We start from the raw sequence: 21,536 nt of genomic DNA on the forward strand, positions 1-21,536 counted from the left end.
TATTTGAGCAAGGAGGTATTGTTTCATATTCTCTGCGTGAATATAAAGTCTGCTGCAGTTTCCACGGTATGCATCCGATGAAGTGAGCTGTAGCTCACGAAAGCTCATGCTCAAATAAATTGGTTAGTCTCTAAGGTGCCACAAGTACTCCTTTTCTTTTTGCGAATACAGACTAACACGGCTGTTACTCTGAAACCTTGAGTCAACAGTTTATCCATAAACAAATCTAGTGTTCTCCCTTGAACCATTGTTATTTCCCTACAAAAAACTCCTACCCACACTCAAGTAAGTGTTCTGATGCCTGGATTCAAACACCGCATCCATTCCACTGGGACTCCCTCTTCTCCTGACTGATCGTGCTGGGGGCTCTGCCTGTCTCCAGCACTCAGGACCCTGAGCTACCATCATCACCTGGGAACCCCAACCAGTTCAAGCTTTGTGGAGTGGTGAGACCCCATCTTTCTCTTTCTGTTTTCTTTTCTACCTCAGGTATAACTTTTTAACCCTGACTTGTTTGATCAGTTTTTGTACTCCTTAATCATGTAACTATTGTGTCTGTTTAGGCTTTCCTGGTGTGGTTATCACTTTTATTCAATAAATAACTTTTATGGTTAAGCTGGTTGCTTCCCTCTTGCTCTCTCTGAACTTTACTCCTTTGTGTTTCTGGCTTTCCCATTTACTCTGCAGCAATGCTCCTCTTACCTAAGCTAAAGATCCCTGCAGTGCCCCAAAATCCTGTGGGGTTTGCTCATCAAGTGGGTTACTACCAGAACAATTGTAATGTGAAAGTGGGGATAGGGACGTGCTGAACCTGTGACATGTGAGGGTAGCAGCTTGGAAGTGCTCCTCGACCCAGACTACCGAGTCCAGGGGCAAATAAGGGGTCAGCTTGAAAGTGTTGCTTGACCCTGTCCACTCAGACTTGGTTTGTTAGTCTGTGTGTGTGTGTGTATGTGTGTGCGTGCACACCTGATTCTAGAGTTGAGGAACCCAGCCCTGGGGCACTAGGTCCTGCAGGATAGCTCCATTGGGAGGGGACTTGCAGAAGGGAGAAGTAGAGCTACATACAAAAAACACAAGTGACACAAGCAGTACATTGACAGAATTACAGAACCTGCCGCCCTCAGAAGAGTAACCCTAATAAATGAGCATACCCCGAAGTAATGGGAAATCTGGTAACAATACAGAGCTCTCTAACTTTTTTTCCCCTCCAGAGCACATAGTGATAGACTGCCGACTCCTGCACCAAACCCCAATGCAGTGCTGAACTCAGAGTAGGATCCTCTCTCTTTCTCCCTCCCCACCACACAAACACTTGCCTCTCCTCTTTCTTGGACATTAGTTTCCCGTTATCTCCCCCCCATCCAAAAATGGGGCTGAAGATATGCTAGTACAAAATCTTGCAGCCAAAAGGACATTAACACTGGTCATGTATATATCACTAACTGACCGTCTTCCACTTTCACACTGTAATCTCTGTCTTTCTCCATGTGCCGTACTCTGCAGATCAGCAATTGCCCAGCCAGGCTTGTAGAACGGTTGACATAGAGTTTGCTGATGACGGACAATGTTCCATTGGGGTGCGTGACCACCTCTTCTGTCTTTTCACTCTGAGCTTTCGGCACAATCCAGGAGATCACAGGACGAGGCCAGGCATTAGCAGAACAGGTGGCTGTCAAGTTGCCTTCAGAGATTACATAATGGAGAGATCCTCTGAGCTGCTCTGAAACACACACAAACGCAAGGAGCTTTTGATCAAATGGAATAGCATCGAAACCAATGTACCTCATTGCATTCTGATGCAGCCCCATAGGGAAGGAATACAAACAAGTCCACCTGCCCCAGACCCTTGCTATGATTCATTCCCTATTCCCTTGGTCTCCTATATTGAAGGGAACTATCATGGAGGCATTAACTTCTTTTGAGATCCCGGAATTGAGGGTTTCTACCAAGAGATAAATCATGTGGCCGCTTGACAATGTTCTCCTAGCTGCTACCAATAGCGCTGTGCAATGAGGCTCACGCAGCCTGAGTCCTAGCCATGCCTGGGAAGACCCTGCAGGGAGGAAGATCCCCCTCCATGAGTTTTAGGCGGCACTTAGAGGACATTAAAGTAAGGACGCTCACAGTGAGAGTCTCCACATGCAGTAACAGGGGCCTGCAGTGAGGCGGCTCACATTGCTGGAGTCCCTCTAGCAGCAACAGATAGGGTATTCTTCTAACGCAGTTCCAGCTAGTACAGACATGGTACTGCTGCGGGGAAGCTCCCAGGGCTGGAGTCCTTGATGCAACTGACCAGTGAATGCTGCAAGCAAATGCTGCAGCTAGAAAACACCTTCCCTTCCCTTTAGAGATTCTTCCCCACAGAGAACCTTACCATAGACAGTAAAGCAGGTGTCTTGTGGGATGGCTCCGGTGGGAAAGGTATTAAAGAGGCATTTGTAACATCCATCATCCTGGATTCCAACTTTCCAGAGGGTGATGGCCGTATCATTTAGTGACAGGCGTGTGAAATTTAATCGACCTCGGTATGTTTCAGCAACAGTTACTCCTTTAGATACACTGTACGTAGCCAAATTCTCTCTAGTATTTGTCTTCTGCCATGTAACTTGCAGAATGTCATAAGATCCCATCAGGAGGCAGCTCAAGGTCACATTGCCACCCACCTCCACCACTTTTTTCTGTATCACTGTGTCTGCTGTAGTGATATAAAACAATACATGAAATAGACAAATATCACCTTCGGTCATGCTTAGAAGTCTCTTGCTGACTTTCTGGGCCAGATAACCAGCAGATGTAAATTGGGGCTATTCTATTGACCTCAGCGGAGCATTGTTGATTTACATCAGCCGAGGTCCTTGACCTCCATCTTTATTAGACCATCAAAAAGGGAAAGCCACTTACTGCATCTCCTTACCAACCCCTCTATACACCTACCTCCACTTGATTAAATCCACATATGGCTTCTGGTTCTCCCAAAAGATTTTTTTTTATAAGAGGTTAAAGGAAGACTGGCTAGCAAGAGAGACCCAAAGCCATTCCCACAGAGTCAGATGGAGAAAGAATCCATTAAGTTATCTATGTACACAGAGAAAGAGGGAGACTGAAATTAACTGGTTTCTGAGAGCAGTGGTTCGCAACGTTATTTGCTTGCATCCCCCTTCTTTCTGCCTGAAGTAGTTTATGGCCCATTCCTGCCACACAAGTACACATACCAATTAAAAAAACCCAGCTATGTGCAACTTTCACTAAATAGTAAAAACATTAAGGCATTGATTCAAACAGAGCCATTTAAGTATATAGTAATGTAAATTTTAAGTGAGATACTGCTTACTGGCATCACACTGTTGTTACTGGTGTGAGGGGTGCACCTGGTTTTGTGTGTGGAGAAGAGCCATTCCATCTTGGGCTGGTAATACCATACCATGCTTACTTCTGTGCTGCTAGCAGTGGCGGTGCTGCCTTCAGAGCTGGGCCCCTGGCCAGCAGCCGCTGCTCCCCAGAAGCCCAGCTCTGAAGGCAGCCAGCTCTCAGAATACATTCCGTGTCCCCCCGTTTAAGAATCTCCGTCTTAGAGGACCCAGTGAGCTGTCACTTCACTGCTCTGGTGGAGCCTCAGGAATCAGAGACCAGCCCCCACACCCCTTGTAGAAATCTGAGAGGAAATACCACTGGCCTCACCTTCTGCCCTGCAGAGCATGATAGAGACCACGGTCAAAATCAGACCTTGGCAAGTCATCTGAGAACTGATCTGTTCTTTCACCTGGAGAAACAAGAGAGATTTGATACATGAAGTTATGGGCTTAACAGTAGATCTATTTCCAATGATAATGCTCCCATTTATGGAGCCATGACAAGACCGCTCTTGGGTATAACAGGAACACATTTGCAAACTGCAGAGAGAGTCCATTCTAAAGTCCATTACACTACCAAATGCGATTGAGGTGTAGGAGCTGGAAAGTTACCTGAAGTTAAATCTCTTTCCTCCCCCCACACCTCCAAAGTTCTACATTTAGAGCTAGAATTTCAAACAGCCTCTAAGGTTGTGTAACCCACACACCTTCTGGGTGTGGTGTTCTGTCCCATCTAGTGGCACTGAGATCACTTAAAGAGAGAGCAATTAATGAGTCTGCTCTACAGCCTTAGCTAATAGGCAGTTGGCTTTTAGTTCATGCAGCAGAGGCTCATGCACTAAGCTCCGGATACCCCCGGTTCAATCCTGCCCGCCAGCGACCAGGGTCTGTCGGCGTTACAGTTGCACCCGAAAAAACTTTGTACATGCACTGTACATGCAAAATAGGCATTTGCTCATGTAAATCATGTTTGTGCACCCAGCACCTATATGCATGGAAAACTCTTGGGCCCAGTTTTGGAGGTATAATTGAAATGTTGGCATTTGGAGGCTTAGAAGTACCAGGGATGGAGACATACAGGGATTTGGGAGCTTTAGGACTTTGCTGGATGTTTAGTTGTTTTCTTATGATAATTTTATCTACTAGGATACAATTATTGTCCATGAGAGAGTCACTCTGCTGCTCAAAGGCTAAACTGGCCACTAGCTGTGGATGCTGGGTACAGAAATAAACGTCTCCTCTACGTATAGCATGATTAGATGAGTGGTCTCTGTCACAAATATTTCTAAGGCACTTGTACCTTAGTGCTATAGCATCTAAGAGCTACAGGGGTATCTATACTAGAGCTGGTTGATAGCCAGGACACATATTTTCATTAAATTTTCACAAAAAAGTTCATCCTTTTTTGTGAAAATTTTCAAAATTGTTAAATTTTCATTCAGCTCTGGTTTATACCCTATGTCTGGCAATGGCCACACTGGAGACAAGATACCAGACATGATGGATGTGTCTTCCTTATGCTTTCCCCCTTCAAAGACAGGGAGAAAGTAAGAGGCACACAAACACATGCATGTTTTCAACAGCAGTAATAGCAAAGCATCCATATATAGTATTGTAACTGCCTTTCTTCCCTGGGTTACTCGGGAGCAGGCAACACTCACTTGTGTCCCTGGGCACCTGACGTTGTTGACATTAAAGGAGATCCTGAGTATCCCAGTGGTGATGTTGGATAAGTGGGAATCCTCTGTCCACCTCTCTGCTGCAGTCCCTTTTCTCCTAAAGGAAGTTAAAATTGGTGGTACCTCCACCTGGCTGTTCCCTGTACACACTCAATGGCGTGCCTTGGGAACCACCAGGAATAAATGCCTTCAAATAGTAATAATAATAAATAATAATAATAATAACAACAACAACCTGTGGCATGGGTCTAACTCAAATACCAATTATAAATAATATACATCCAATATACTTAAATTAGAGCTAATGTAACGGCGACAGACCCTGGTCGTCGGTGGGTGGGATTGAACTGGGACCTCTGAAGCTTAATGCATGAGCCTCTACCGCATGAGCTAAAAGCCAACTAGCTGTTAGCTAAGGCTGTAGAGCAGACTCATTTTATCTCTCTCTCTAAGTGATATGGGTGCCCCTAGATAGGACAGAACACCACACCCAGGAGGTGTGTGGGTTACACAAACACTCATTTACTTAACAATTTAAGAAACAGGGTATAACAGACTAAAATGTCACTACTAATTTAAATCTACAGAAACAGTTGAATAAAATCATTTAACAAATATAATATACAGTAATAAATTAAACTTAACTGGCATTTACACTGCCACCATTCACTGCACCCCACAGTGCACACTCTGGATCTCAGAGTCCTAAACACTTGCTTGCGTGGGCGCGCTTGAAGATCTGCAGCTGGAGACAGCACTCTCTTGGTTCCGTGTATCAGTCCAGCCAAGTCAAAAAGCTTCAGAACCCCTCCAAAACTGGAGCTGGCCCCACCAAATGTCAGCAGCTCTGGGTCCTAGTTCGATGGGAAGATCACTATGCCTCTCCTCAGACTCAGTCTCTCTGCGGTGCCCCTTCCCTTGCAAGTACTTTCCCAAACAGGAGTGTGGGCTACTCATAGTTCCTTCACTGCAGCCCACCTCAGGCAGCTCTATGCACAGCAATAGTCTCTGCTCTTGACTCCAGTGAAGCCATCAACAGCCTCTGAGGCTCCCTGCTCGATCAAAGCCCCTGCAGGCTCTCAGCAGCAGCTTCTGGCTTCCTAGCAGCAGCTCCCAGTATGGACCAAGCTCCACAGCAGCAATCTCACTTCTTTTCCCAAAATAGAGTCCACCGCCTGTTCTCCCTGCAGGAGGAGATCTCTCCCCCTTTCCCCAAGGCATCATGGGAGTTGTAGTCTCTAAAGCTAGATTGCAGCACACAGGCTTTTCCCTTGGAACACTCCCCCCCAAAAGTTCAGAGGCCCCTCTAATAAGGGGTGCCTACATTCTCCCCCCACCAGAAAAATCCTTAATGTCCCCATTAAGGAACCAGAACAAAGAAGAAAAACAGTTTAATTTACAATATAATACATACATTCTTAATTCCTACTGCTAGCTGGGATAACAGTCAATGGAAGATAAAGTGTAGGCCCACTAGAATTGGAATAATTTAAGGATCTAGCCTGAGGTAAGCACCACCATAAAAAACGCTTGAGCTTATCACATATTCTAGTTTGGAATCCACAGGTGTTTTAAAATCTTTCAGCACAACCACCCCACAATGTACTATGGGGATGGACACCTCACTGCTGACTCCAACCACATCATATGTTAATCGCTGTGGGGGCCTGAATTCTTGCTGGAACCTCCTTAAGTGCTGTACCATCCCTTCTTCATCTTCTACAGGAGGTGTTAATAAAGCTCCATCAGAATTAGCCATTGTAGAAGGAGCAACATCTGTAGCAACCTTGTTCCCTACAACTAAAGACCCAGGAGGATTGTTGCATACATCTACGCCCTCCCTGAGGACTTCTCCCACCGGAAAGAATGGAAGAGCTTCAGAGTTTAAAGGAGGTGTGCTAATTACGCTTTCAGGTTGATCTGGCTCAAGTGGCAGTACAACAGACCCAGTAGATATATCTGAGGGTTCTTGATACATAGTTATATAGTCAGGGCAAAGCTCCTCAGAATCAGTCTCTGATGTCCATCATGGTAGCAGGGACTGGCACAGGATTAGACCACTTATGGAGTTGTGGGAGGAACTCTTGGACGTCAGAGCTCTTCTCTGGTTAGATGATCTGGGTAGAGAGATAGGCTCGATATCTGATGGAGCATCCATTCTGACGTGTTGCCCCAGAGGAAGTAAGTGGTTTTGATGTAAAGTCTTTAATGGGCCACCATTCTTTTCAGGCTTTAGTTAAAGACAGGTAGCCCAGGCATTTGATTCTCCACAATGTAGGTCTGCGAATTCCAGCAGTTTGCAAGTTTATGTTTTCCAGGGAGACCAAGATTTTTTTGATAAGAACACGATCACCGGGTTGCAGATCACAGTATCGCATCTTCTGGTCATAACGTTCTTTATTGCCCCAGTTCATCTTATCAGATGCCACCTGAGCAAGTTGATGAGTAGCACACAGGTCTTTTTTTAAATTAGCCACATACTGGAGGTAAGACTGGCGGGAAGATCTATCCACTGAGACCACAAAACAGAGGTCTACTGGTAATTGTGCTTCATGCCCAAACATTTGGAAATACGGAGAATACCCAGTGGCCTCATTTTGGGTACAGTTGTAAGCATGCACAAGCTGGCTAACATGCTGGCTCCATCTAGATTTCAGTTTGGTATTCAAGGTTCCCAACATATTTAGCAGGATCCAATTGAATCGTTCAGGCTGTGGGTCTCCCTGTGGATAATAAGGTGTTGTTCTGGATTTTTTTTATACCTAGCATAGTCAGAAGTTCTTGAATTAATCGATTTTCAAAGTCGCATCCTTGATCAGAGTGCATCCGCTTGGGCAGCCCATATTGCACAAAGTACTTTTCCGAAAGAGTTTTAGAAACAGTAGAATCTTTTTGATCTTTAGTGGGAAAGGCCTGTGCATACCTTGTAAAATGATCAGTTAGGACTAGCACATTACAAGTATTTCTGCTATCGGGTTCAATTGTGCGAAAATCCATATAGACCAAATCCATAGGGCCTTCACTGTGAAGACGAAACAGTCGAGCAGCTCACTTGTGTATACACCGGCCACATGTCTTACAATATTCCTCAACATCAGTCTTCATCCGTGGCCAGTAGAATCGGTCTCGTGCAAGCCAGTAGGTCTTATCAAACCCAAGATGCCCACAGTCATCATGTAAAGATTGTAGTACAGCTTTGTGAAACTGTTGAGGTAAAATCAGTTGTTTTTTTGGGTGTTGCCTGGGATGGTTAGTGATTCTATACAAAAGTCCATTCTACAGGGAAAATCGATTCCATTCTTTCATTAGGAGAGGAATATCAGTGTGCCTGCGCTTATCCACAGCATCAGGATTCCCTTGATCAACTGCCAGTCAAACCTTTCCAGCACAGGCATCATTCTGTTGTGTGGTTTGAAGCTCAGAACGATTCAAATGGGGAAGGTGGGAGGTGTCTAAAGAAGCAAGCTTGCAGTAAGCTTGGGGAATAGCATCAATAAGGCAGGCAGGTAACATTTTAGTCAGTTTCCCACTAACAGTAGAAACTTGACACAAAGCTCAAACCCCAGGGGCAGATATCTCTTCCCACTCATCCTCAGGTGCCGTCATCTAGACAATGCATCAGCATCCAAGTTCTTGCTACCTGGGCGGTACTTTAGGCTGATGTTGTAGCTGGACAATGCCGCTAACCACTGGTGACCAGTGGCATCCAGTTTGGCTGATGTTAAAATAGAAGTCAAAGGATTATTATCCATGTGAACCTCAAACCTTGTCCCATACAGATAATCATGCAGCTTGTCTACTATAGCCCATTTTAAAGCCAGAAATTCAAGTTTGTGCACAGGGTAGTTTTTTTCAGTGGACGACAAGCTTTGGCTGATGAAGGCAACCGGCCTCAACCCCTCAGGGTGTTCTTGATATAATACACCTCCTAATCCATCCATGCTGGTATCCACATGCAAAACATAAGGCTTTTGAGGATCAGCAAATGCCAAGACGGGAGCTTTGACGAGGCTTTCCTTAATTTTCTGAAATTTTCTTAATTCTTCCTCACCACAACAATTGGGAGGGATACGGGTTTTGTGACTCAGAAATTATTCCAGCAGCCATCAAGCCATGTAAATGTCTCTGAACATCTTCCACATCAGCTGGGGCCAGGCGACAGGATCGTTCTCGAAAAGGTTCAGAGTCAGTTAGACAGATCTCATGCTGAGTACTTTTTGCACAGCCCACATCCCACTCATATCGGGAGAAGACATCAGCATGTTCTAACATTTTCCTACAGAGGCACTGTTTCCATTCCTCAGAGATAGGGGAATCTCCATAATCAAAAGAATCGGGTGTCAAGTCAATAGTGTTGTTCTTGTCCGCTGCAGCATGCATCTGAGGTACTACATCAACTGGGCAATCACTGTCCCACGCCGAATGATCACTTCGTGAGCAGATACATTTCTAACAGTAACTGTGATCCTTCTAGCAGACCCTGCCGTAGTCGCTTGCACCTCAGGCCTGACCACAAATCCTCCAGAGAGAGAGATTTCCTCTGTTGTTTCCAAGAACAACAACTGATCAGTCGACTGAATAAGAAACTTAGGTCACTTGATGGGTGCTGCCGGGTGGTATGCAGACATTTTTTTTCTGTGAATACCACACATTGCTGTATCTGTTAGCATCCTCATCAGAAACAGAGAGATTCTCCTTGGAAGAATTTATAGGCTACACGGATGTTAGGGTGAATAGGCAAGGTATTGATGCATTGTTTTTTGCATACTTTGAAAAATCGCCAGACCAGACTGGTGTTGGTTTCAACCAAGATTGCAACATTACTCTTGACACAGGAGTCTGGGCACAGTAGGACTAAAGTGTCCAGCTTCTCAGGAGCTCCCATAATGGACTATGGGAACTCAATATGAATGGAAAAGTACCCCTCATATGGGTATTTTTGATTACTCAACCCCCAGATTTGCAAATTATCTAAGGGTTGGATGGGCAAGTGATGAAGGTGGGTGTTGTAAAATGTCTTATATAGAATGGTGACCTGCGAACCAGTGTCCAGAAAGTCTTGAGCATAAATGCCTTCTACTTGAATAGGGACAATGGGAGCTGGACTGACCAGTCCTTGGGAAAAATCCCTCCAGGTACAAGCAACCTGTTGGTAGCACTAAGTGGAGCATACCTTCCTTGAAACACCAGTTCGCTCCTTCACTGGGCTTCTCTGAAATTTCCAGAATTCTTTCTGGCTTGGATAAGCTTGCAGGTGACTATCCGTTAATCCTCTTTTGCTTCACAGTCTTGTTTTGTGTGACCATTCTCCCCACATTTGTAGCAGATGTCGTCACTTCTACAAGTAGTTTCCACAGAGCCTCTTGAACGACAGTTGGTAATATCAGCACCTGCATCATTGGTTCTCACAAAGGCATCCCTCCTTTGTAACTTAGGATATCTGTCAGGTGTTTCCACTAGAGTATGCAGCTGGAGTAGCTGATTAATTTGCTCAGTTAGACACAGCAGGCCCTTCTTTAGGTCAGCTATTCCATCATGAGGAGCCGCTGCCAGCCAATCCTCCTCTTCCTTAATATCCCATACCAGTCTGGAGAAGGAGGGGGGATTCCAAAGTGAATCAGAAAGCTGCAGTTTCAGGGTTGTTAGAATGCCAGGAAAAGCATCCTTCAGTACTTCCTCCATCCTCACCTGATCCAAGTGGGTAGCAAGTGTTCTCTTCTTTACCAGTACCTTATGTAGTAGCTTATCCAGACAGCATATGCACTGTGAAAGTTTTTCACCTTCTTCTTGATATGGGGACCGGCTATGCCACCATCAAGCTCCCAAGAAAAGGCATTCAACATAAACAAGAGACATTGTACTGGTGACATCCTCACTGGTAACATTCCATCTCTGAATACTAACAAAATACTGCTGTGTCCTGGCCCTTTCATCTTGTGCACACAGCTTCTAATTAATTTACTGTCACTGTGACAGCTACCCTCTCTCCGCCTCCTTGGCTCACAAAGGGCCATTACATTAATGTAGGGTGGGGAACACTTGATGACAATAAAGAAATACACTTATCTCAAGAGTGACCTCCCAAGGCAAGGATCTGCGTTTCAGGAGCAGAGAAGGAAACAGATGTGACAAGAACAATAAGGAGTGCAGCATTACTCAGAAGAAAAACAAAATTCTTGCATTGTCAATGGAAACACAAGAGACATAGTAAAAATAAGAAGTGCCCTCCAGCGAAACAGTAGGAAAAAGATAAAGACCGATAGACAATGAGGGGAAAGGTACCTGAGAAAGCAGCTGTTTCCCAGGACACCTGACCACTGAAAAAAAATCTCTCCTTGAGCCCAGAGTCCTGCAGCCACGCAATCAGCCCTTAAGGCTTAACAGAAAAAAAAACCCATAAGCCACTATTTATTATTATTGTTAATAATAATAATACCACCACCTGCCCATCAGGTTACTCTCCAAACACATGTATTCTATTTAGTAAATCATTTAATGCATATAGTCAATAATGAATTTGTAAGGAGATGATGTAAAACATCTAGTTCCTGGTTAAATTCAGCTTGCCTTGCTGCTCTGCCAAGTCACTTAGTAATAAAATTCTTCACTATGGTGGCATTTGATCCAGTTGTTCTCAGTGACTTCAATCTGCATGTAGATTTTAAATCTTCTAAGGCAGTTTAGGATTTCCTGGGTGCCAAGAGGACCATGGGCCTATATCAGGTATTTATTGGTTCAACTGAGACAGCTGATCACACTTTGGACCTGGTTTTTGGATTGGGATTGGAGGCTAAGTAACTTCACTTAAACCATGTCACAGATCAACCATTACCCCTGCACTTTGAGGTTGGGGCTCATCTTTCCTTTTGAGGCAAAGGACCTGTTTTGATGGTCTGCCCCCAGAAATTAATGGAGCCAGAAAGATTCCAGAACACTCTGAGAGAGAATTTCATTCGACAGACAGACCACTGCTTGGATGGGTTTAGTGGAACATAAAGGGTATGTCTACACTTCAATAAAATACCCCTGGCTGGCCTATGTCAGCTGACTCAGACTCACAGAGCTATGGTTGGGAGGCTATCGAATTGCAGTGTAGAGGTCTGGCCTTGGGCTGGAGCTCGGGTTCTGGGACCCCTTATTAGAGTATTAACATACCCTATAACACTTTTTATCCTCCATCCCTAGGTACACTCTTCGCTGTCTTGTTTCTCACAGATCACCTTTGATTGACAGATGATCTGCCACATTCAGAAGAGAGAGAAAAGAAAATCCTTTGTATTTTCCTCCACCAGAGCATCTTCAAAATCTCAGACAGCACATTTGTTTTGGATGACAAAGTATCTGATAAATCCTAACGGTCTCGGCTTAGTAGTTAGCTGGGTTCCTCTCACTGTGAGAAAACTATTTGTTATTGTATGGACAAGATTGATCAACTTAGAGACAGGCTGTCTGTTTCCATGGTGACCAAGCCAGGTCTTGAGGGAACAAGGTAAAGTCCTAGTCTTGTTTGCTAGATCTTCAGCTGGTAATGCTCACTGAGTGTGACACTCTGTATCTCAGGGGAACACCCTGCACCCCCATCTTCATCCTTATAATAGGATCGTGTGGTATCCAATGCAGAGTTTGTCATGGTGCACTGAGCACTGTTGTTATAGTAATGTTATAGGTTGTAAAATTTCATGTATATAGTTATGAGGCTGAAAATGTGTCCTCATGGCTTAAAACAAGCCCAGAGAAAACTCTCCAGGAACAGAAGGGCAGTTCACACCTCATCAGGGCATGTATGGGACAAACCCAGCTCAGCCTCACAGGAACAAAGAACACTGGCCTAGTCAGCAACAAAGGATCTGTTGGACTCTTGAGTGAGTCACCCCCCTTCCCTTGGTCAGTTTGGGACTACGATGAGGTAATGCTCACCTGACCCTGAAAGAGTGGGGGGGAGGAAGCCAAGAGGGAAGAAAGAACATGATAAAAGGGAGAGATGTTGCCATGTTCTTCCTCTCTCTTCCACGTCGATCTACAGACATCACCACCAAGTGACTGAAGCACTGATCAAAGGCGAGAGCCTGGCTGAAGGGCAACCAGCCAGCCTGTGGTGAGAAGCATCTAAGTTTGTAAAGGCATTGAAAGTGTTAAGATCAGCTTAGAATGCATTTTGCTTTTATTTCGTTTGACCAAATCTGACTTCTGGTGCTTTGACTTAAAAATCACTTAAAATCTATCTTTTGTAGTTAATAAATTTGTGCATTTGGTTTGAAGCATGTCAGAGACTCCCCTTCGGATAACAAGCCTGGTACATATCAATTTATTTGTTAAATTGATGAACTCATATAAGCTTGCAGTGTTCAGCGGGCATAACTGACCACTGCAAGACAGAGATTCCTAGGGTTGTGTCTGGGACTGGAGATACTGGCTAGTGTCATTCGGTTGCACAATCCAAGCAGCTTACGTGCCAGATGCTGTGCATGAACAGCCCAGGAGTGGGGGTTCTCACAGCAGAGCAGGGTAAGGCTGGCTCCCAGAAGTCGAGGATTGGAGTGACCTAGCAGATCACCGGTCCAGATAACACCAGGCGAACGTCACACTAAGGTACTGACTGAAATGTTGAAAGAGCTTTAGCCCACAACCTGTGTTTTAGATCCATGTGCTTCCTGGCTGGTGAAGACCAGTGGATAACCACAGGATCTGTTGCTTGTGGAGATTGTCGATGCCTCTCAGAGAGAGGGGGCAGGGTGTTGATTGCTTTGAAGGAAACATAAGTGCGACCTTTGCTCAGGAACTCATAATTTGATGTTGACTATCTTGCCAATTATCTATGAGTATCATATCACCTCTTTTTGGGTAGATTGTGAAGAAGGTTGTGGAAAAACAACTCTCACCGTATCTAGATGCCCTTGATCTCTTTGACTCTTGTCAATCTGGTGTGGACCTGGCTTTGGCACAGATACTGTGCTGGTAGCTGATCCCTTCCTAGCAGTGGATGAAGATCAGGTGTCCACACTAATATTATTAAATGCATCAGCTGCCTGATTGATCACAAGGGTTGACAACTCACCTAGGGACCCCAACAGCAGTGGAAGGGGTTGCTCTTCAGTGTCTTTGTTATTTTCTCTCAGAGTTTGCAATGGATAGTTGTGGGCAACCATTCCTCTTCTCAGAGAGTCCTCAAGCATGGGGTGTCACATGGTGCCATTCCATCATCCCCCCTATTCAAAATGTATATGGGGGTGTTAAGGAAGTCAGCAAGGAGGTATGGGGTGCAATGTTTTCAATATGCTGAAAACACCCAGCTCTATGACTCCACCTCGTCAGACCCAGATGATGCAACTCAGTGCCTCAACTAGTGTTTAAATGAGACTGGGGTATATACGAGAGTAAGCTGGCTGAAGCTCAACCCAGACAAGTGAGGATGGCTGGTTAGGGGAATCAGAGGGGATGGTGGAGGGAGTAGTAATCCTGTTAGCTGCTAGGAATAACTTGTATTAGTTACCAGAAGAGCTGGTCAGAAAATAGCTCCCCCCCCACACACACACAAACACCTCTTGGGAAAAATTTCAACATTTTGGCAAAATACTAAAAAACTAAGTATTTCAGCTGAAACTAAAACATTTCTATTGAAAAAATGGCATTGCAGGTCCTTATAGGAATTGTAGTTTGGGTGACTTATGCTCCTGTTCTCTTCTAGGCGGCTGGCCTCTGTGATTGGACTACATTTTCCATGATGCACCACTTGCTCCCTCTTGGTGAAGGGGGAGGGTACAAAATAGTTGATCAAAGTGCATCATGATAGCCCTGCCAATAGAAAAGAGAGAAACATAAAGCACCCAAATTAGCACTCCCATAAACCGTGGCGGTGCCACTTTAAATCAGAACGTTTCTGTTTTCATGTGTTAGGTTTTTTTGATGAAATATTGACGTTTTCCACAGAAAACAACCACTTTTGTGAAACAATTTTTATTTAGTCAAAACCCCAATTTTCCAGTGAAAGTCACTGTTGATAGAACATCTTTGACCAGCCCTAGCTAGTCAGATTCACAACTTGGGGGTGATTTTAGACCCTTCCAACTTCTGTGTTATGATTATATTACAGTCATAATTCAGTCAGATTGTTATCATCTGCATCTGGCTAGGCAGTTACAACTTTTCCCAATGATTGTGGGCCGTACCACTGTTCCCCATGCTTTTATTACCTCAAGATTAGACTGGTGCCAAGCACTCTGTGGGGTACCATTAAAACCATTCAGATTCTGAAGATGGTGCAGAATGTAGTGATTTTTTATTAAGGCAGGCACTTCACTGAGAACACGTCACCATGTCTCTGGGATCTGCACTGGCTGCCTGTTGGTTGCTGGGTGGAGTTTAAGGTGTTGGTTATGATCTCTAAAGACCTAAATGGCTTGGAACTGGACTAGCTGAAGGATCACCTCTTGCGCCAGGAATCATACTGCCATATCCGTTGTCTCACAGGGCATAGGTGCTGACACCATGAGTGGTCTGGGGCTGAAGCACCCATGGGGAAAAAATAGTGGGTGCTCAGCACCCACCAGCCACAGATGTTCGGCGGCACTGCACCAGCACCACAGATCAGCTGTTTGGTGCTTGGGGGAGGGCCTTGGGGGAGCGCAGAGAGCAGCAAGTGGGGGGCAGCAGGGAAGCGGGAAAAGGCGTAGTGAGGGTGAGGTTTCCAGGGAGGGGGCGGAGCCTCGGGGCAGTGGAGCACCCCCGGGGAAAAATAAAAAAGTCAGCTTCTGTGTTGCAGGGGCACTCAAACTGAATTCCCTTCACTAAAAAATGGAGGGGCCAGATAGAAGGACGTTCTCCGTGAGGGTGCTAGGACTCTGGAACTTGCTTCATCCCTCCGTCCAAAATAGATTGAAATTTGGTAACCTTCCAAGCACGCTATAAAAGATATTTGTTTCACCAGACTTGAAGAGGGCTGAAGGTAAACTTCCTAGAATGATGAAGGGGCAGAAAAGAGGTTTTTTTGTGTGTGGCTAGTTGACTGCCTGGATTCCTGTACAGCTAATTATTTTAGTGCTGCTGAGATTTAATTGTATGCAATGGTATGTTATGGTGCCTCGAGCCCTGGTTTAGGTGTCTTTTAGTTATTTAAACTGAAATCAAGAGTAACCAAACTGCTTTTTCAAGATTCCTAATGTGCAACAAGGATTACCAACATCAGCCAAACTGACTGACTTTTTCTGTGAAGAACAATTTCTGTGAAGAAAGAAAAACACTCAGAGATTATTAGCTTTTTTCAGCAAGATTCAAGGAAAGCACTGGAACACAGAGTTAATTGCAAGTTATTTCCTGTGTCCTGTTATCACTTCTGTTCTTAGGGAGGGAGGCTGCAATTTAAAAACAGAACTTCTTTCAATTTCCCAAACAAATTAGAGGAAATGGTAGCATACAGTCACACACAGTAATGAACAATCTATCAATAACAGACTAACACAGCTTCTACTCTGAAACCTGGTTTATTAATATAGCCTTTTAGCCATAGGTCATAGCTCACAATACAAAATAAATGCAAGTTTTAAAATAAACACAGCTCAGTCAGATGGATACAGATTTGAACAATCTGTCTTTATGCTTCAAATGGGCTAAATTCATCCCTGATGTAACTCTATGGAGAAGAACAGTTATACCAGGGTTGAACTTAGACCAAGGTTTTCCATCACATGGAATAAAACGGTAAAACTAGAATCTACCAGCAATGACACAACTAAATAAGGAATTTGCCAAACAGCAAATACCAGCCACATTCAGCTGGTGGATCATAATCCAACCATAATTCAGCCATAATCAACCGATGGATATTTGAAAGCGCACACATCCAACCATATTGAGGGTAATGGCTAAAGGAAGAATTGCACATTGTGTGAGTATTTCTCGACCACAGAGATAAGTGCCTTAGATATATGATGTCACATAGCCATGTAAGCATGCCAATAAAGTTTTGGACAGAATAAAATACTAGTGATTGTGTTTTAATGTCATGCCCTGTCTTTTCTGTGGCTGGTAATGTTACTAATGGTGTTAATCATGGGGATCGCAGGGGTTACATTTGTGACTGGCCTTTGCTCCTTGGCAAGAGGAATGGGGGAAGTGAGGGGTGAAGAAATTTCTAGTGCTGTCTCCTGATTATGTATTTGCACAGGAACTAGTCACACTGTGCCATTTGCTACAGAGAGGAAATTCACAGCGTTAGTGATGGTTACTACGGTTCACTCGGGAACAAAAGGTTCTGCTGATGTCAGCAGGCAGATGAGATGAGTGAAGCAAAATCCCTGTTCCTCCCAACAGATTGGAAGTGGGGTGCTTTTAGAGGCCACCCTGCAAGGAAGTCATCCCTAGAGCTCTTGCTCCAGGCAGCTGGGGGATGGTGCTGTGGTCCTAGTACTCCAATCTCTAAATCTTACTGCTACTCCCTGCTGTGTCCCAGTGCCTGGTAGGTCCTGTCTTTTGCCCACCCTGGGACTCCTGCTAGTAGTTTATGATCTCTCTACTTCAGTGGTTTTCAACCTGTGGGCCAGGGACCCTGTGAGGTCCACAGACTATGTCTATTGGGTCCGTGAAAGGTTGTCCTTACTGTAGAACAGTGGTTTTCAACCTAGAGGTCCGTGGAGGTCCGCAGACTATGTCTAAGAATTCCCAAGGAGTCTGCACCTCTATCCAAAATTTTTTAGGGATCTGCAAATGAAAAAAGATTGCAAACCACTGTTCTACCTAGTTTGGGTCCTTGTTTAATAGAGGACTTGAAAAGTGTAAAAAATTGATTTAACCTTGTTTGAAATATAAAATTGACCTTGGTGGTTTCCTATTCTTCTCAAAAACAAGTTTGGGTGGCTTTTTCCTGGTTGTATGGCTTTCTATATTAGAAACGTCAGGCCTTGTGTCCTAGAATACACTATGGCAACTGAGGAATTGGCATAAATACAGAGAGGGAGAAATCTGATCATAAACATTTCCATTAAATCATTCAGTAGGTTTAAAATTCTTGTTTGTTGTTTTTTTCTTGAAAACATCCATTTAACCTGAAGAACTGAGAAACACTTCTCTGAAAAGACTTTTGTTCTAGACTGATCACTTCCCACTGAAATGATTCGGAGACCTCTGACAAGTCTTGCAGCAGACCAGGCTTTATATTCCTGATAGTTCCAACGTTAAAAAATAAAGCAAACAGCAGCTCAGCATCCCCTACCCCGCATCCACTCTCTCTCTCTCTCTCTCTCTCTCTCCCCCCATGTCTTCTTTACATCAAAAAGAAGCAAATGCTTTTCCCTTTCCCTTTCAGGTCACCATTAAATAAAAGATCATTATACAAATATATACTTGCTAGATGTGGATACATATATTGGCTTACAACAGCTTCTCCCCATGCCCCCTACCTCTTCTATTTACAAATTCTGACGGACAGAAGGAATTATCACAACATGTACAAATTACAATTGTAAAGGATTTCAACCCCACAGATTTTCAGAAGCATGCAAACTGGTGTGTCATTAACTGAAATTAAAATAAAATCTATTGTTCTTTGAAAGATCACTATTAAAAAACCCACAGCCAGTTGTGTTATTTGTGGGTTGGGTGGTTTTGTTTTGTTTTGTTTTGAATAATCAAGTATAGATTTAAGGAGTTTAAGGACAGAAGGGACACTACATCATTCTAGTCTGACTGCTTGTATGTCACAGGCTATTAAATTTCCTCCAGTTACTCCTGTATTGAACCCAATAACTTGTGTTTGGCTAAAACTTATTTTAGTAAAGCATCCGGTCTTGATTTGAAGACAAAGAATCCACCACTGCCCTTGGTAGTGTGTTCCAGTGGTTTAAAACCTGTGCTTTATTTGAATGTGTCTGGCTTCAGCATCCAGCCTTTGGTTCTTGTTATGGCTTTCTCCCTTAGGCTAAGCACCCCTGGTATTTTCTCTTTGTGAAGTAAATAAGATGCAATCAAATGGACAACCTCTAACCAACCCCCGAGTTAAAAAAAATGGGACAGACCCGCAGCTGATATATGTGGGTGTAACACCCTTGACTTCAGTAGAGTAAATGTCAAAATAGATCAGGTGAGGAGCTGGCCTTTTGTTAATTAAGAAAAATATCTATACTAGTATTACCACGCAGTTCTCATAATTGTATGTGCAAAATTGTTTTATACATTGTGTTACATTTACAACAAATCAAGAGCAAAGAGAGCAGTTTTAAAAGACTATCTAGGTTGCTGCTCTAAGAGTGCCAGGGAGGTTGCTCAAATGAATGCTTTGAAGGGTGCTAACAACTCACCAGACCTTACCCTGCAAGAATCAGATGCTTCCATTTGATCTCTGATACAAGCAAATTTACACAGATACTTTATGTTGTCTACCTCTAAAAACCATATGAGTTGCTCCATTTCATATCTACATCCTGCTAATTAGACTGGTTTTCACCCAGGATGCTTAGACTACCTCCAACTTTAGGCTGTTTTTAAGAGTTGTCAAACACCTTTTTAACCTTATGTTTTTCGTACACATCAGTCACTGGCTTCTCCTCCCCTCTCCACCCAAGCCACAGATGCAAAAGGACATGTACAGACGATAATATTATTAGTGCTCCTGCGGAGATTCGCCCTTCTCTGAGGAGAATCTATGCCTGTTGTTTCAGCCTCCTTACCCTCAGTCAGATCAGATTACCGCTCCTTGATTTTCCTCCTCCTTGGGAAGAGCCGGGCTTTGGAACCAGAACTTCCAGGCGCCGTGCAACCGAGTCCACAGCGAAAGCCTCTGCCAGCCGAGAGTGCACACCGGCAAATGAACTGCTGCTCCGGGGTCTCACAGGGCTGTCCTCACAGAGTTGGATCAACAGCTCTCTCCCCCGCCCTCTTTCTGTGGGTTCCAGGCTGTGTATGTATATGAATCTCCCCACTGTATTTTCCACTGAATGCATCCGATGAAGTGAGCTGTAGCTCACAAAAGCTTATGCTCAAATAAATTGGTTAGTTTCTAAGGTGCCACAAGTACTCCTTTTCTTTTTGCGAATACAGACTAACACGGCTGCTACTCTGAAACTTTTCCAGCTGTGTGGGCTGCTGCTCTGTGGCAGGGAGAGGGAGATCTGTCTGCATTGCTCTGTCTGCCTCCACCCCTGCACAGAGCGAGTCTAATGAGATTCCCAAATGCCCCCACTAGCAGGACGGCTGAGAGCCCGTGCACCCATTAACCCCCGCCCCCAGCCCTCGCAGCAGGGATTTCCCTACACCCCCCTGAATTCTCTCGCCTCCACCCCAGTTTTGTGAACTAGTTACATGCAGTGTTTCCAATTTAGTGATTGTTTGGAAATTTGAATTGAAATGGAAACATTAATAAACACTTTAAAAGCATATAAAGTTTATGATAAAATAGGTGTATCTGAAAAAGTATAATAGATTTGAAAAGTACGAACATAGACTAGCTTCCTTATACAGCTGTTGTTTTTTATGACAATGTCAGTGCAGTCATTTTGGAGATGTTTGCTAACCTAATAATTTCAAATTATGAATTGTAAGCAAAGTCTAAATGAGCTCTCCCTGACAGCTAGTGATGAGCTGGGGGCTGGGAGAAAGGCTTCAGGACTAGATTGTATTTACATTCACACCTAATCCACCTAGGTATCTAGCAAACAGAGCTCTGTTGCCCAAGTGATAGATTTTGGCTGGAGTTGGGTTACAAATCACTTGAATGCAGGGGGTGGGGGGTGTTAATGAAATGTTGTTATTCTTACTGTATGAGTAAAGGGCAGTAGAACTGTACTTAGCCTGTGCTGACTGAGGGCATCAAGAGAGCGGGTGGGGACAGGTGTTTTGCTTGATGGTCTGCCTCAATCACAAGTACTATTTGATCTGCCCCTTGACACTGTTTAAAGACAGAGCTGATTAGCCTCTGAATTAAAATTATTGGGAGCCCTAAGTACACCCATGATATGGGGTCAATGATAGTTCCACTATAGCCTTGCCCCATGCGCCTACCCAGAGCGTGAGGGTCCCCTCTCCTCCCACAGAGGTAGCGACAACAGCATGGGGCCCCCAGTTCCCACCTCAAGAAGCAGCAGCAGACAGCCCCTCTCCCCAGAGAGGATCGGGGTGGCCGCAGGGGAGCCCCAGTCTTTACCCCAGCATCTGGGGTGCATCTGCTTGGCTGGGCCAGGCCTGCTGTACACAGAGTCCATGACCGGCGTGGTGTTAGGAAGTGTCCCAGTTCAGCGTGTCTTGGAGTTAATATCCCATAGGGAGTCATGGGTCAGTTCACAGGTCTCGGAGTTCTCATTTCTGGTTTTCTCTAAACTCAGACTTATATCCTGGATTCTTCCCAGGCTAAACAGTAGTGATCCACGTGACAGTTTGAGGGATATGGCCGTGGCCAGTTATGAATTCCATTTGGTTTTATGAACATTATTTGTACTTGTAACCATCAGTGCGGATTAGAACCTATTATGTAGCAGGAACAGACTGTGTCTGAGAAGCTGAAATAGGGCCATCAAAAGCG

The 21,536-nt window shown here is 44.4% G+C and overlaps 1 protein-coding gene across 9 annotated transcripts in view; it reads right to left on the bottom strand.

Annotated features, from left to right (window-relative positions):
- Positions 1-20,174, bottom strand: part of LOC140895616 (OX-2 membrane glycoprotein) — a 136,000-nt gene extending 115,826 nt beyond the window's left edge. For 6 of the 9 annotated variants that reach the window (XR_013634463.1, XR_013634462.1, XR_012154291.1 and 3 more), the window contains exons 1-4: positions 19,690-20,174; positions 3,682-3,763; positions 2,378-2,698; positions 1,451-1,723 (exon numbers count right to left, since the gene is read on the bottom strand). Coding sequence is in view for 6 of the 9 variants with exons in the window: in XM_073305836.1 (XP_073161937.1) it covers positions 1,451-1,723; positions 2,378-2,698; positions 3,682-3,739 (652 nt within the window). In the remaining 3 variants the exon portion in view is untranslated. Of the gene's footprint in view, positions 1-1,450; positions 1,724-2,377; positions 2,699-3,681; positions 3,764-5,014; positions 5,130-14,087; positions 14,239-19,689 lie in introns of all 9 variants that reach the window. The other 3 variants (XM_078848074.1, XM_078848073.1, XM_078848077.1) reach the window with 3 other exon arrangements.
- Positions 20,175-21,536: the final 1,362 nt, after the last annotated feature.

This window comes from Lepidochelys kempii, chromosome 1 (assembly GCF_965140285.1).
Source record: "Lepidochelys kempii isolate rLepKem1 chromosome 1, rLepKem1.hap1, whole genome shotgun sequence".
NCBI lineage: Eukaryota > Metazoa > Chordata > Testudines > Cheloniidae > Lepidochelys > Lepidochelys kempii.